The sequence below is a fragment of the Elephas maximus genome, chromosome 1 (assembly GCF_024166365.1).
Source record: "Elephas maximus indicus isolate mEleMax1 chromosome 1, mEleMax1 primary haplotype, whole genome shotgun sequence".
NCBI lineage: Eukaryota > Metazoa > Chordata > Mammalia > Proboscidea > Elephantidae > Elephas > Elephas maximus.
Genome location: NC_064819.1, coordinates 242,730,721 through 242,747,772, shown reverse-complemented (window position 1 = coordinate 242,747,772; position 17,052 = coordinate 242,730,721). Strand labels below are relative to the sequence as shown.

At 45.3% G+C, this 17,052-nt stretch overlaps 1 protein-coding gene across 9 annotated transcripts in view; it reads left to right on the top strand.

Annotated features, from left to right (window-relative positions):
- Positions 1–17,052, top strand: part of WDR27 (WD repeat domain 27) — a 224,797-nt gene that overhangs the window by 72,580 nt on the left and 135,165 nt on the right. For all 9 annotated transcript variants that reach the window (XM_049905848.1, XM_049905818.1, XM_049905796.1 and 6 more), the window contains 2 exons: positions 9,194–9,291; positions 9,393–9,514. In XM_049905848.1, coding sequence (XP_049761805.1) covers positions 9,194–9,291; positions 9,393–9,514 — 220 coding nt within the window. The remainder of the gene's footprint in view (positions 1–9,193; positions 9,292–9,392; positions 9,515–17,052) is intronic.

Below are 17,052 nucleotides of genomic sequence, written 5' to 3'. Positions count from 1 at the left end.
ACACACCCCATATCTGCTCACTAAAGTACACACCCCCCCCAACCTCAAGGTACACATATACCCCATGTTTGCTCACCAAAGTACACACACCCTGACCTCAGGGTATACACACACCCCATGTCTGCTCACTAATGTACATACACACCCCGACCTCAGGGTACACACACGGCCCTGTCTGCTCACTGAAGTACACACATCCTGACCTGAGGGTACACACACACCCGTCTGCTCACTAAAGTACACACACCCCAACCTCAGGGTATATACACACCCCATGTCTGCTCACTAATGTACACACACTGATCTCAGGGTACTCACACAGCCCTGTCTGCTCACTAAAGTACATACATCCTGACCTCAGGGTACTCACACAGCCCTGTGTCTGCTCACTAAAGTACACACATCCTGACCTCGGTATACACACACCCTGTCTGCTCACTAAAGTACACACATCCCGGCCTCAGGGTACACACACACCCTGTCTGCTCATTAATGTACACACATCCTGACCTCAGGGTACACACACACCCTGTCCGCTCACTAATGTACACACATCCTGACCTCAGGGTACACACACACCCTGTCCGCTCACTAATGTACACACATCCTGACCTCAGGGTACACACACACCCTGTCTGCTCATTAATGTACACACATCCTGACCTCAGGGTACACACACACCCTGTCCGCTCACTAATGTACACACATCCTGACCTCAGGGTACACACATACCCGTCTGCTCACTAAAGTACACACATCCCGGCCTCAGGGTACACACACACCCTGTCTGCTCATTAATGTACACACACCCTGACCTCAGGGTACACACACAGTCCTGTGTCTGCTCACTAAAGTACACACACCGTGACCTCAGAGTACACACACAGCCCTGTGTCTGCTCACTAATGTACACATGCACTCTGACCTCAGTGTATACAAAGCCCTGTCTGCTCACTAAAGTACACACATCCTGACCTCAGGGTACACACACACCCTGTGTCTGCTCACTAAAGTACACACATCCTGACCTCAGGGTACACACACAGCCCTGTGTCTGCTCACTAAAGTACACACATCCTGACCTCAGGGTACACACACACCCTGTGTCTGCTCACTAAAGTACACACATCCTGACCTCAGGGTACTCACACAGCCCTGTGTCTGCTCACTAAAGTACACACATCCTGACCTCAGGGTACTCACACAGCCCTGTGTCTGCTCACTAAAGTACACACATCCTGACGTCAGGATACTCACACAGCCCTGTGTCTGCTCACTAAAGTACACACATCCTGACCTCAGGGTACACACACAGCCCTGTGTCTGCTCACTAAAGTACATACATCCTGACCTCAGGGTACTCACACAGCCCTGTGTCTGCTCACTAAAGTACACACATCCTGACCTCAGGGTACACACACAGCCCTGTGTCTGCTCACTAAAGTACACACATCCTGACCTCAGGGTACTCACACAGCCCTGTGTCTGCTCACTAAAGTACACACATCCTGACCTCAGGGTACACACACAGCCCTGTGTCTGCTCACTAAAGTACACACATCCTGACCTCAGGGTACTCACACAGCCCTGTGTCTGCTCACTAAAGTACACACATCCTGACCTCAGGGTACACACACACCCTGTGTCTGCTCACTAAAGTACATACATCCTGACCTCAGGGTACACACACACCCTGTGTCTGCTCACTAAAGTACATACATCCTGACCTCAGGGTACACACACAGCCCTGTGTCTGCTCACTAAAGTACACACATCCTGACCTCAGGGTACTCACACAGCCCTGTGTCTGCTCACTAAAGTACACACATCCTGACCTCAGGGTACACACACAGCCCTGTGTCTGCTCACTAAAGTACATACATCCTGACCTCAGGGTACACACACAGCCCTGTGTCTGCTCACTAAAGTACACACATCCTGACCTCAGGGTACGCACACAGCCCTGTGTCTGCTCACTAAAGTACACACATCCTGACCTCAGGGTACACACACACCCTGTGTCTGCTCACTAAAGTACATACATCCTGACCTCAGGGTACACACACAGCCCTGTGTCTGCTCACTAAAGTACATACATCCTGACCTCAGGGTACACACACAGCCCTGTGTCTGCTCACTAAAGTACATACATCCTGACCTCAGGGTACACACACAGCCCTGTGTCTGCTCACTAAAGTACATACATCCTGACCTCAGAGTACACACACAGCCCTGTGTCTGCTCACTAAAGTACATACATTCTGACCTCAGGGTACACACACAGCCCTGTGTCTGCTCACTAAAGTACATACATCCTGACCTCAGGGTACTCACACAGCCCTGTGTCTGCTCACTAAAGTACATACATCCTGACCTCAGGGTACACACACAGCCCTGTGTCTGCTCACTAAAGTACACACATCCTGACCTCAGGGTACACACACACCCTGTGTCTGCTCACTAAAGTACATACATCCTGACCTCAGGGTACACACACACCCTGTGTCTGCTCACTAAAGTACATACATCCTGACCTCAGGGTACTCACACAGCCCTGTGTCTGCTCACTAAAGTACACACATCCTGACCTCAGGGTACACACACACTCTGTGTCTGCTCACTAAAGTACATACATCCTGACCTCAGGGTACACACACAGCCCTGTGTCTGCTCACTAAAGTACATACATCCTGACCTCAGGGTACACACACAGCCCTGTGTCTGCTCACTAAAGTACATACATTCTGACCTCGGTATACACACACCCTGTCCGCTCACTAATGTACACACATCCTGACCTCAGGGTACACACACACCCCTGTCTGCTCACTGAAGTACATACATCCTGACCTCAGGGTACACACATACCCGTCTGCTCACTAAAGTACACACATCCCGGCCTCAGGGTACACACACACCCTGTCTGCTCATTAATGTACACACACCCTGACCTCAGGGTACACACACAGTCCTGTGTCTGCTCACTAAAGTACACACACCGTGACCTCAGAGTACACACACAGCCCTGTGTCTGCTCACTAATGTACGCATGCACTCTGACCTCAGTGTACACAAAGCCCTGTCTGCTCACTAAAGTACACACATCCTGACCTCAGAATACACACACACACATCTGCTCACTAAATTACACACACCGGTGTCTACTCACTAAAGTATACATATCTTGACCTCAGGGTACACACACACCCTTTTCTGCTCACTAATGTAAACACATTCTGACCTCAGGTTATACACACAGCCCTGTCTGCTCTAATGTACACACACCCCGACCGCAGGGTACACATACAGCCCTGTCTACTCACTAATGTACACACACCCTGACCTCAGGGTACACATACAGCCCTGTCTACTCACTAATGTATACACACCCCGACCTCAGGGTACCCACACAGACCTGCCTGCTCACTAAGGTACACACATCCCAACCTCAGGGTACACACATAGCCCTGTCTGCTCACTAATGTACAAACATCCTGACTTCAGGGTGCAGATACAGCCCTGTCTACTCACTAATGTACACACATCCTGACCTCAGGGCACACATAACACCCCTGTGTCTGCTCACTAATGTACATACACCCAGACCTCAGGGTACACACACAGCCCTGTCTGCTCACTAATGTGCATACATCCTGACTTCAGGTACACACACAGCCCTGTCTGCTCACTAATGTACACACATCCTGACCTCAGGTACACACACAGCCCTGTCTGCTCACTAATGTACACACACCCCAACCTCAGGGTATACACACAGCCCTGTGTCTGCTTACTAAATTACACACACCCCGACCTCAGGGTACACACACAGCCCTGTGTCTGCTCACTAAAGTACACACATCCTGACCTCAGGGTACACACACAGCCCTGTGTCTGCTCACTAAAGTACACACATCCTGACCTCAGGGTACTCACACAGCCCTGTGTCTGCTCACTAAAGTACACACATCCTGACCTCAGGGTACACACACACCCTGTGTCTGCTCACTAAAGTACATACATCCTGACCTCAGGGTACACACACAGCCCTGTGTCTGCTCACTAAAGTACACACATCCTGACCTCAGGGTACTCACACAGCCCTGTGTCTGCTCACTAAAGTACACACATCCTGACCTCAGGGTACACACACAGCCCTGTGTCTGCTCACTAAAGTACATACGTCCTGACCTCAGGGTACACACACAGCCCTGTGTCTGCTCACTAAAGTACACACATCCTGACCTCAGGGTAGTCACACAGCCCTGTGTCTGCTCACTAAAGTACACACATCCTGACCTCAGGGTACACACACACCCTGTGTCTGCTCACTAAAGTACATACATCCTGACCTCAGGGTACACACACAGCCCTGTGTCTGCTCACTAAAGTACATACATCCTGACCTCAGGGTACACACACAGCCCTGTGTCTGCTCACTAAAGTACATACATCCTGACCTCAGGGTACACACACAGCCCTGTGTCTGCTCACTAAAGTACATACATCCTGACCTCAGAGTACACACACAGCCCTGTGTCTGCTCACTAAAGTACATACATTCTGACCTCAGGGTACACACACAGCCCTGTGTCTGCTCACTAAAGTACATACATCGTGACCTCAGGGTACTCACACAGCCCTGTGTCTGCTCACTAAAGTACATACATCCTGACCTCAGGGTACACACACACCCTGTGTCTGCTCACTAAAGTACACACATCCTGACCTCAGGGTACACACACACCCTGTGTCTGCTCACTAAAGTACATACATCCTGACCTCAGGGTACACACACACCCTGTGTCTGCTCACTAAAGTACATACATCCTGACCTCAGGGTACTCACACAGCCCTGTGTCTGCTCACTAAAGTACACACATCCTGACCTCAGGGTACACACACACCCTGTGTCTGCTCACTAAAGTACATACATCCTGACCTCAGGGTACACACACAGCCCTGTGTCTGCTCACTAAAGTACATACATCCTGACCTCAGGGTACACACACAGCCCTGTGTCTGCTCACTAAAGTACATACATTCTGACCTCGGTATACACACACCCTGTCCGCTCACTAATGTACACACATCCTGACCTCAGGGTACACACACACCCCTGTCTGCTCACTGAAGTACATACATCCTGACCTCAGGGTACACACATACCCGTCTGCTCACTAAAGTACACACATCCCGGCCTCAGGGTACACACACACCCTGTCTGCTCATTAATGTACACACACCCTGACCTCAGGGTACACACACAGTCCTGTGTCTGCTCACTAAAGTACACACACCGTGACTTCAGAGTACACACACAGCCCTGTGTCTGCTCACTAATGTACACATGCACTCTGACCTCAGTGTACACAAAGCCCTGTCTGCTCACTAAAGTACACACATCCTGACCTCAGAATACACACACACACATCTGCTCACTAAATTACACACACCGGTGTCTACTCACTAAAGTATACATATCTTGACCTCAGGGTACACACATACCCTTTTCTGCTCACTAATGGAAACACATTCTGACCTCAGGTTATACACACAGCCCTGTCTGCTCTAATGTACACACACCCCGACCGCAGGGTACACATACAGCCCTGTCTACTCACTAATGTACACACACCCTGACCTCAGGGTACACATACAGCCCTGTCTACTCACTAATGTATACACACCCCGACCTCAGGGTACCCACACAGACCTGCCTGCTCACTAAGGTACACACATCCCAACCTCAGGGTACACACATAGCCCTGTCTGCTCACTAATGTACAAACATCCTGACTTCAGGGTGCAGATACAGCCCTGTCTACTCACTAATGTACACACATCCTGACCTCAGGGCACACATAACACCCCTGTGTCTGCTCACTAATGTACATACACCCAGACCTCAGGGTACACACACAGCCCTGTCTGCTCACTAATGTGCATACATCCTGACTTCAGGTACACACACAGCCCTATCTGCTCACTAATGTACACACATCCTGACCTCAGGTACACACACAGCCCTGTCTGCTCACTAATGTACACACACCCCAACCTCAGGGTATACACACAGCCCTGTGTCTGCTTACTAAATTACACACACCCTGACCTCAGGGTACACACACAGCCCTGTGTCTGCTCACTAAAGTACACACATCCTGACCTCAGGGTACACACACAGCCTTGTCTGCTCACTAATGTATACACACAGCCCGACCTCAGGGTACACACACAGCCCTGTGTCTGCTCACTAAAGTACACACACATCCTGACCGAAGGGTGCACACACATCCTGACCTCCTGCCGTATTCCTAGATCCGTTCTTGCCTGTGTCTGTTCCTGTACCCAACTCTCTTGTTATGGATTGAGTTAGGTCCCCCTAAAATATGTGTGTTCTAAATCCTAACCTGTAGGCCTGTGGTTATAATCCCAGTTGAGAATGGATTGTCTTTGTTGTTATTGAGGCAGGGTTAGTTTTGGTATAATTTTAGTCAATCTTTTGAGATATAAAAGAGATTAAACAATGGAGCAGAGATTAGGGAAAATAGATGCCAAAAGACATGGAGATCTGCAAGGAGCCAGAAAGCAGAAGATGAAGATACAAGGATCTTCCTCCAGAGCCAGCAGAGAGAGACCCGGTGCTCTGAATTTAAACCTCTAGCCTCTTAGACTGTGAGAGATGAATTTCTCTTTTTTAAAACCATCCACTTGTGGTATTTCTGTTACAGCAGAGCTGGGTAACTAAGACATCCTCCACCCCTCAGCTGACTCCCAGGAGGTGATCTTCCTCTAACCCCCGGGCCCCCATCATCTCAGTCCTCCTGATGTGGGAGTTGGTCTGCTAACAATCTCTTGCCCTCCAATGATCTGATCTGGGAATTGTCAAATCCATAGAGGGCCTTTTCTTTAAGAACTTTTAAAAACTGTTGATACTTCCTCTAAGAAAATTCAGTGGTAATTTTAGAACAGTAAAAATAGGTGGCATTTAATCATTTTGGGATTGGAAGATTTTTATTTTTTCTTTCAAAAGTTAATTCTGGTTCTTATCGTTGTTGTTCCGTGCCCCCAAGTCGGTTCCGACTCACAGTGACCCTGTGCACCACAGAACGAAACACTGCCAGTTTCTGCGCTATCCGCACAGTCGTTGTTGTGCTTGAGCCCATTGCTGTACCCACTGTGTCAGGCCATCTCACGGAGAGTTTTCCTCTCTTTCGCTGACCCTCCACTTTACCAAGCATGATGTCTCATTAAATGATCCAAGTTTATGGTTTAAAATGTCGAACTGTTTTGTAAGGCTTAAAATGAGAAATGGAAGCTTCCTTCCCCTCTCCAAGCCTGACGTGCTCTGCAGCCCGTGGTGGGTCCTGGGTCCTTCTTTCTGCTTGCACATCCGCTCTTCCAGACGCTTGCCCCTGCCGCCTGTGCACAGCCTGTGGTCTTTTGCTTATTTTTGGCCGTAGGTGCTGTCTACTTAGTGTCTGTGAGGTTTCCACTCTCTCACCTGTGGTCATTTGCTTGTTTTGGGCCGTAGGTGCTGTCTACTTAGCTTCTGTGAGGTTTCCACTCTCTCACCTGTGATGATTTGCTTGTTTTTGGCTTTAGGTGCTGTCTACTTAGCTTCTGTGAGGTTTCCGCTCTCTCACCCTCCCTCCACCTTCCATCTTCATACAGGGTCCGCCACATCTTGGAGTGAAGTCACTGCTGTCTCTATGTTAGGATGACAGTACTATTCACTGTTGGGCTGTATAGAGGATGGTGGAGAATTTTCCTCATTGTACAGGTTTCACCTGGAGTTAATTGAAGCTTTTCTTCCAGTTCAGTATCCTTCACCTCTTCAGGCAAATACAGGGCTGGTGATAACAGTCAAAAACTATAACTGAATAGGTGCCTGAAAAAATGAGACAAATGCTGACCATGAAAGTATGATATTTTTATTTTTGAAAGATCATCCCTGCTGAGAGAGTCCTACGGCCCTGGCCATAACACTCTGTGTCAGCTCTCCTGGTGCCTCCTCCCTCTTCCTGCGCTGTTGTGCTCCTCCTGAGATGCCTTTCCCCTTCTACTTTGACAAAATAACCCAAACCAGCTGCCATCAAGTCAGCGCTGACTCACGGAGACCCAGGTGTGCAGAGTAAAACTGTGCTCCATAGGATTTTCAATGGCTGATTTTTTGGAAGTAGGTTGCCAGGCTTTTCTTCCAAGGCACTTGTGGGTGAACGTGAACCTCCAAACTTTTGGTTAGTAGCCGAGCACATTAATCGTTTGCATCACCCAGGGAGCCTACACCGCCATAGGGGCTCTAAACACTTTTTCCAAATTAAATACCTGATTTCTGTTTCATTCCGTAGCCTTCCAAGTACTCTGAGTGGTTTGCACTGAGTGTGCTGGTTTCCTTGGTTGTTTTCGGTACTGGACCCTCAGACCCCAACCTCGCCTCCTTGTCTCCTTGTCTCTGTTGGGTCACCCCACCTTCCTGGGGCCAGCACCCACGTGCTCTCCTCGGCTTCCTCCTGCCGGAGCATGCCCCTGGTGCCTGGGGTGCGGTCTCAGCCTGGCCTGCGTGGTCAGAGGACACCTTTCCCATACCCCACCCAGCGCTTTACCTGTGCTGAGGGTCCTGCTGCATTTCCGCACAGACTGCAGGGGCTCCTGTAGCAGACTGTGCTCCCCACGCCCCCCTCCCACTCCTGTGCCCAGAGCCTCGGGTGTGTCCCTCCTCACCAGCCTGGGTGGCCTCGCGTCCCCTTCCCATCTCCCCCCGGCAGGCTGCCTTCCTTCATGAAATTTTTGCTGAGTTGTTGAGATCACAAGTTCTTAAGCCAATTTTTACTTACGTTACCCTTTAAAGATATGGAGAATGTAGGTCTAAAAGGAAGTTGGGCGTCTCCTTAAGTATACATAATTACTCTAGAATTAGGAGGAAAAATTTGTGTTCTCAAAATGAGACTGAATTTTTTTTGACTATGTATAATGATATAACTTTCTTTCATGAAGTTCTCCTAAAGGAAAATCTTGAGTTTCTTAAGGAAGACTAAAGTGGCGGCTTGTTCCGGAGCATGTAAAACAAGACTCACACTGCCTTACCCACGAGATGTTGAAAGCTTTTCCCATTTCAGGGCCTTTAAGGGTAGGATGTTTAGTTGTCGTGGAAGCGTAACCCAAGGTTCATCATCCTTTCTTTTCTCAGGTATAAACAGAAGAGTAAGTGTCAACCAGTTCACAGGCTCTCTATGGCGAACGCTGCAGAGATTACCAGCTTGTCAGCAGCGAACGATTTCTATTCCTGTATCCTTTCACACTTCCAAAATTTATTGATAAAGAAATGGAACTCTTTGTTTCCCCTCGGGTAAGATCACTGAGAACACTCCCTTAATGAAACATTACAGACATCGTGCTTACGGCCGGCCGAAACAGAACTTTAGAAATTTTTGACCTCAATGCCAGCTGCAGTGCGGCCGTGATCCCAGAAGCCCATTCTCGACCTGTCCATCAGATTTGTCAAAACAAAGTGAGTTGTTTTTGGACAATGTACAGTACATCATTTGTAAAATTGTATATTTAACAGTTACAGAGGTATGATGCAATCTTATAACCTTTTGCTACCAAATGCAACGTTGAATTTTTAGTAATCATTATACTATTCCAAGTCTTGATGTCCGAGCTTCAAAGATATTTTATAGTGTATTATTGGATGTTAATTTTTGCTCTTTTGTGTTTTATTCCACGGACTCTTTCTTAGACTTTACTAGTGATAGGTTGTTGCAGAGAACTTGAGGGGCATTTGGGTAGTTTTGAAGCAGAATGATAACTGGATTGAATGATAGTGAGCAGATTTTGTAGCAATGTGGAGCGGCAATGTGGGGGTGAGTTGGTAGCTCCCCATTTTACAGGCACAGTTTAAAACTGGGTGCGGGCTTGGCAGTGGAGGCAGTGAGCATCCCGGCTGATGCACTGTTCACTATTGCACACTGATGAGTTCCAAAGGCCCAAAAGAGCTTTTAAGATCTGTGGGCAAACTGCTGTTTTTAAGGCTGAGACTACAATTTTGATTTCTGACATATTTAGAATGGCTTCCAAGTTGGAGCCTTAGAATGCTTTATGAAGTCTGAATTACGACACAAAGATATGTTTTATTGAATGGAGTTTTAGTATACTGGCTAAAAAGACTGTTATCTGTCATTTCAGTACATTCGTTACTCCAGTTTTAATTTAAACTTAGGTTCAGTGAGGCAGCTGTGGTCAGTAGTCGCTCCAGCTCTGTAGCCAGTTGGGGAGAGAAGGAAGCACAGGGTCTAGATGTGGAGTTAAACTACGCTGAAGCAGATATTGTTCAAATGTCCCATCTGGATACGTGGGAACTAGAGGTGTTGGAACCAGAGGAGGGTGTTTCTCAGGGTGTAGAGGGAGAGAGTCAGTCTGACTTCATGTATACCCGTGGAGGTGGTCTGCCCAGCTGTCGTCTGAAGAGCTTTGCAGAGGAGCGGTGGCCAGGTGCCCGGTGATGGGGCAGTTGGGCCCGGGGTCACATTCAGAGGCTCAGAGGTGGGGCAGATAGGCCCAGAGTCACAGTCAGGGCCCAGTGATGGGGTAAATAGATCCAGGGTTGCAGTCAGAGGCTTGGCAATGGAGCAGATGGGCCCAGGGTCACAGTCAGGGGCCCAGCGATGGGGTGAAGGGACCCAAGGTCACAGTTAGGGGCCCGGCAATGGGGTGCATGGGCCAGGGGTTACAGTCAGAGGCTCAGTGATGGGAGCGGATAGGCCCAGGGCCACGGTCAGGGGCTCGGCATTGCATCCTTGGCAGGTCATTAGTTAGGACATGTCAAATAATGATGGTAGAAGGTTTTCCAGTTCGTTAACGCTATCTAAAACTTCAGCTTCGAGAGTTGATGAAGAAATATTCTTGTTTTTCTGTGTCTCCCTTTGCTTAAACAGAATCTTATTCCATAAAAACAGAACGAAAATATTTTTAAACACTGTATAGTAGGTCCCCTAGATGAATGAAGGACTCTCTTTGAAGAATTTTTTAACATCTTTATTAGGCTGTTAAAAGGGAGACTTCAAAAATCAAGTACATATTAGCTGAGGGCTGTATATAATCCGTGTTTTTGAATGTTCTTGTTAAGAGCTGGGAAAAAAAAGTCAGCTTTGTAATTTCGTGGTAAGGATAGGAACACTGTTTTGGTATTTGATAGCCGTGATGTTATGCTATAATTTCACAGTAAGATCTACCAAGATTGGATTGAGTTAGGACTGAGTAAAAAAAAAAATCCAAACCCATTGCCTTTGGGTCAGTCCCAACCCATAGCGACCCTATAGGACAGAGTAGAACTGCCTTATAGGGTTTCCAAGGAGAAGCTGGTGGATTTGAACTGCTCACCTTTTGGTTAGCAGCCAGGCTCTTAACCACCGTGCCACCAGGGCTCCAGGATTGGTTAATAGGCTTTATACTTCTCTGGGCTCTTAAATGAATTTGTTAAGTGAGTCATTAAACATGTAGTACTTGTCTTATCCTAATACCCACCTTAGGTTTTAGGTTTTATGATTTCTTTTAAATTCAAATGCAATTCCTGAGATGCTGATTGCTAGTGTTTTGATTGTATTGTTGTTAGTTGCTGTTGAGTTGATTCCAACTCAGAGAGACCCCATCTGTGCCAAGTAGAACTCCTCCGTAGGGTTTTCAAGACTAACTTTTGGAAGCAGATCTGCAGGCCTGTCTTCTGAGGTGCCTTTGAGTGGGTTTGAACCACTAACTTTGGCTGGGAGTCTGGCATTTAGCTGTTTGCACCACCCAGAGACTCCAGTACTTTGCTGTAGAATACTAAAGTCTGATTTGCTAAATTTGTTTGGTGAAGTGTTCAGGCAAAGGCCTTGGACCTTAAGATGTATGAGTACAAATTAGTGTTTCAGTCATCTTTGTTCCTGACCGTTGTGCTGTTGTTGTCAGGTGCCATCAAGTCAGTTCTGATGCACAGCAACCCTGTGTACAACAGAACGAAACACTGCCCAGTCCTGTGCCATCCTCACAATCGTTGTTACGCTTGAGCCCATTGTTGCAGCCGCTATGTCAATCCATCTTGTTGAGGGTCTTCATCTTTTTTGATGACCCTCCACTTTGCTAAGCATGATGTCCTTCTCCAGAGACTGATCTCTCCTGATAACACATCCAAAGTATGTAAAACATAGTCTCACCATCTTTGCTTCTAAGGAGCATTCTGGATGTACATCTTCCAGGACAGATTTGTTCGTTCTTTTGGCAGTCCATGGTATATTCAATATTCTTTGCCAACACCACAATTCAGTGGTGGCTATTCTTCTTCGATCCATTGTCCAGCTTTTGTGTGCACATGAGGCGATTTGAAAACACTGTGGCTTGGGTCAGGCACACCTTAACCTTCAAGGTGGCATCTTTGCTTTTCAACAAAGAGGTCTTTTGCAGCAGATTTGCGCAATGCAATATGTCTTTTGATTTCTTGACTGCTGCTTCCATGGGTGTCGCTTGTGGATCTAAGTAAAATGAAACCCTTATCAGACAATGGTCCGCTGCTATTCCTAAGGTTTTTACTGGCTAACTCTTTTCAGAAGTAGACAGCTGGGTCCTTTTTCCTAGTCTGTCTTAGTCTGGAAGTTCAGCTGAATCCTGTCCACCATAGGTGACCCTGCTGGTATTTGAATACCAGTGGTACAGCTTCCACATCACAGCAACACGCAAGCCCCAACAGTACGACAAACTGACAGACGCGTGGGGGACCATTGTGATCCTGGGAACAATTATTTTAGACCTAGAATATACTCAATTCATGCATGTTGATTTCAATCACAATTAACCATTACCAACAGAAAGCAAAGAGTATGATTCTTTTTTTTTTAATTAATAATTTTAATATAATCCAATACCCAATATATCAAATTTCTCTGGTTGTCTTTTTCTTTTTTTTTCCTAAATTTTTATTGTGCTTCAAGTGAAAGTTTACAAATCAAGTCAGTCTCTCATACAAAAATTTATATACACCTTGCTATATACTCCTAGCTTCTCTCTCCCTAATGAGACAGCACACTGCTCTCCACCCTCTATTTTCATGTCCATTCAGACAGCTTCTAACACCCTCTGCCTTCTCATCTCGCCTCTGGACAGGAGCTGCCCACAGAGTCTCATGTGTCTACTTGATTGAAGAAGCTCAGTCCTCACCAGTATCATTTTCTATCCCATGGTCCAGTCCAATCCCTGTCTGAAGAGTTGGCTTTGGGAATGGTTCCTGTCTTGGGCTAACAGAAGACCTGGGGACCATGACCTCCGGGGTCCTTCTAGTCTCAGTCAGACCATTAAGTCTGATCTTTTTACAGGAATTTGAGGTCTGCATCCCACTGCTCTCCTGCTCCATCAGTGATTCTCTGTTGTGTTCCCTATCAGGGCAGTTATCGGTTGTAGCTGGACACCGTCTAGTTCTTCTGATCTCAGGCTGATGTAGTCTCTGGTTTATGTGGCCCTTTCTGTCTCCTGGGCTCATAATTACCTTGTATCTTTGGTGTTCTTCATTCTCCTTTGTTCCAGGTAGGTTGAGACCAGTTGATGCATCTTAGATGGCCGCTTGCTAGCGTTTAAGACCCCAGACGCCACCCTCCAAAGTGAGCTGCAGAATGTTTTCTTAATAGATTGTATTATGCCAGTTGCCTTGGATGTCCCTTGAAACCATGGTCCCCAAACCCCGACCTGTGCTATGCTGGCCTTTGAAGCATTCAGTTTATTCAGGAAACTTCTTTGCTTTGGTTTAGTCCCGTTGTGCTGACCCCTTCTGTATTGTGTGTTGTCTTTCCCTTCACCAAAAATAGCTCTTGTCTACCATCAGTTAGTGAATACCCCTTTCCCTCTCTCCCTCCCCACTCTTGTAACCATCAGAGAATATTTTCTTCTCTATTTAAATGTGGTCTCATACAATATTTGTCCTTTTGCAACTAATTTCACTCAGCATAATGCGTTTCAGATTCCTCCATGTTATGAAATGTTTCACAGATTCATCATTGTTCTTTATGTGTGCATAGTATTCCACTGTGTGAATGCACCATAATTTATCCATTCATCCGTTGATTGGCACCTTGGTTGCTTCCATCTTTTTGCTATTGTAAACAGCGCTGCAGTGAACATGGGTGTGCATGTATCTGTTCATGTAAAGGCTCTTATTTCTCTAGGATATATTCCAAGGAGTGGGATTGTTGGGTTGCATGGTAGTTCTATTTCTAGTTTTTTAAGGAAGCACCAAATAGATTTCCAAAGTGGTTCTACCATTTTACATTCCCACAAGCAGTATATACGTGTTCCAGTCTCTCCACAATGTCTCCAACATTTATTATTTTGTGTTTTTTGGATTAATGCCAGCCTTGCTGGAGTGAGATGGAATCTTATTGTGGTATTGATTTGCATTTCTCTAATAGCTAATGATCGTAAGCATTTTCTTACGTATCTGTCAGCTACCTGAGTGTCTTTAGTGAAGTATCTGTTCATATCCTTTGCCTATTTCTGAATTGGGTTATTTGTCTTTTTGTTGTTGAGTTTTTGCAGTATCATGTAGATTTTAGAGATCAGATGCTGATCGGAAATGTTGTAGCTAAAAACTTTTCCCCAGTTTGTAGGTAATCCTTTTACTCTTTTGGTGAAATCTTTAGATGAGCATAGGTGTTTGATTTTTAGGAGCCCTCAGTTATCTAGTTTCTCTTCTGGCGTTTGTGCATTGTTAGTAATGTTTTGTATACTCTTTATGCCATGTATTAGGGCTCCTAGAGTTGTCCCTATTTTTTCTTGCATGATCTTTATTGTTTTAGATTTTATATTTAAATCTTTGATCCATTTTGGTTTAGTTATTCTGCGTGGCGTGAGGTAGGGGTCTTGTTTCATTTTTTTACGGATGGATATCTGGTTATTCCAGCACCATTTGTTAAACAGACTGTCATTACCCCATTTAAGTACTTTGGGCCTTAGTCAAATATCAGTTGCTTGTTGTGGATAGATTTATGTCTAGATTCTCAATTCTGTTCCATTGGTTTCTGTTATCTGTTGTTGTACCAGTACCAGCCTGTTTTGACTCCTGTGGTGGTGTAATAGGTTCTAAAATCAGGTAGAGTGAGGCCTCCCAGTTTGTTCTTCTTTTTCAGTAATGCTTTACTTATCCGGGAACTCTTTTCCTTCCATATGAAGCTGGTGATTTGTTTCTCATCTCATTAAAGAATGTTGTTGGAATTTGGATTGGAATTGCATTGTATGTGTAGATAGCTTTTGGTAGAATAGACATTTTTACAATGTTAAGTCTTCTATCCATGAGCAAGGTATGTGTTTCCCCTTCTGTAGGTCTCTTTTGGTTTCTTGCAGTAGTATCTTGTATTTTTCACTGTATAGGTCGTTTACGTCTCTGGTGAAATTTATTCCTAAGTATTTTACCTTCTTGGGGGCTACTGTAAATGGTATCGATGTGGTGATTTCCTCTTCAATGTTCTTTTTGCTGGTGTAGAGGGATCCGTCTGGTTTTTGTATGTTTACCTGGTGTCCTGATGCCTTGCTGAACTCTCCTATTAGTTTCAGTAGTTTTCTGGAGGATTCCTTAGCGTTTTCTGTGTATAAGATCATGTCATCTGCAAATAGAGATACTTGTGCTTTTTCTGGACCAATCTGGATGCCCTTTATTTCTTTATTTAGCCTAATTGCTCCGGCTGGGACCTCCAGCACAATGTTGGCTAAGAGTGGTGGTAAAGGGCATCCTTGTCTGGTTCCCATTCTCAAGGGGAATGCTTTCAGACTCTCTGTATTTGGAATGGTGTTGGCTTTTGGCTTTGTATAAATGCCCTTTGTTATGTTGAGGAATTTTCCTTCTATTCCTATTTTGCTGAGAGCTTTTCTTATCAATGGGTGTTGAACTTTGTCAAATGCCTTCTCTGCATCAATTGATAAAATCATGTGGTTCTTGTCTTTTGTTTTATTTGTATGATGGATTACATTAATTCTTTTTCTAACATTGAACCATGTCTGCATACCTGGTATGAATCCCACTTGATCATGGTGAATTATTTCTCTGACATGTTGTTGAATTCTATTGGCTAGAATTTTGTTGAGGATTTTTGTATCTAAGTTCATGAGGGATATCAGTTTGTAATTTTTTTGTGTGTGTGTGTGTGCCTTTACCTGCTTTTGTTATCAGGGATGTGCTGGCTTCATAGAATGAGTTTGGGAGTATTCCATCCTTTTTAATGCTCTGAAATACCTTTAGTAGTAGTGGTGTTAACTCTTCTCTGAAAGTTTGGTAGAACTGTCCAGTGAAGCTTTCCGGGCCAGGGCTTTTTTTGTTGGGAGTTTTTAATTTCCTTTTCAATCTCTTCTTTTGTTATGGATTTATTTAGTTGTTCTAGCTCTGTGTTAGTTTAGATAGGTAGTGTGTTTCTAGAAATTCATACATTTCTTCTAGGTTTTGAAATTTGTTAGAGGACAATTTTTCATAGTAACCTGATATGATTCTTTTAATTTCATTTGGGTCTGTTGTGATATTGCCCATCTCATTTCTTATTCAGGTTATTTGCTTCCTCTCCTGTTTTTCTTTCTTCGGTTTGGCCAATGGTTTATCAATTTTGTAATTTTTTTCAAAGAACCAGCTTTTGGTCTCGTTAAATCTTTCAGTTGTTTCTCTGTTTTCTATTTTATTTAGTTCTGCTCTAATTTTTATTATTTCTTCTAGTGCCTGAGGGTTTCTTTGTTGCTGCCTTTCTGTTTGTTCAAGTTGTAGGGATAATTTTTTGATTTTGGCCCTTTCTTCTTTTTGTATGTGTGGATTTATTGAAATAAATTGACCTCTGACCACTGCTTTAGCTGTGTCCCAAAGGTTCTGATAGGCAGTGTTTTCATTCTCATTGGATTCTATGGATTTCTTTATTCCATTCTCAATGTCTTCTATAACTCAGCCTTTTTTCAGCAGGGTATTGTTTAGTTTCTAAGTGTTTGATTTTGTTTTCCTGCTTTTTCTGTTATTGATTTCTACTTTTATGGCCCTGTGGTCAGAGAAGATGCTTT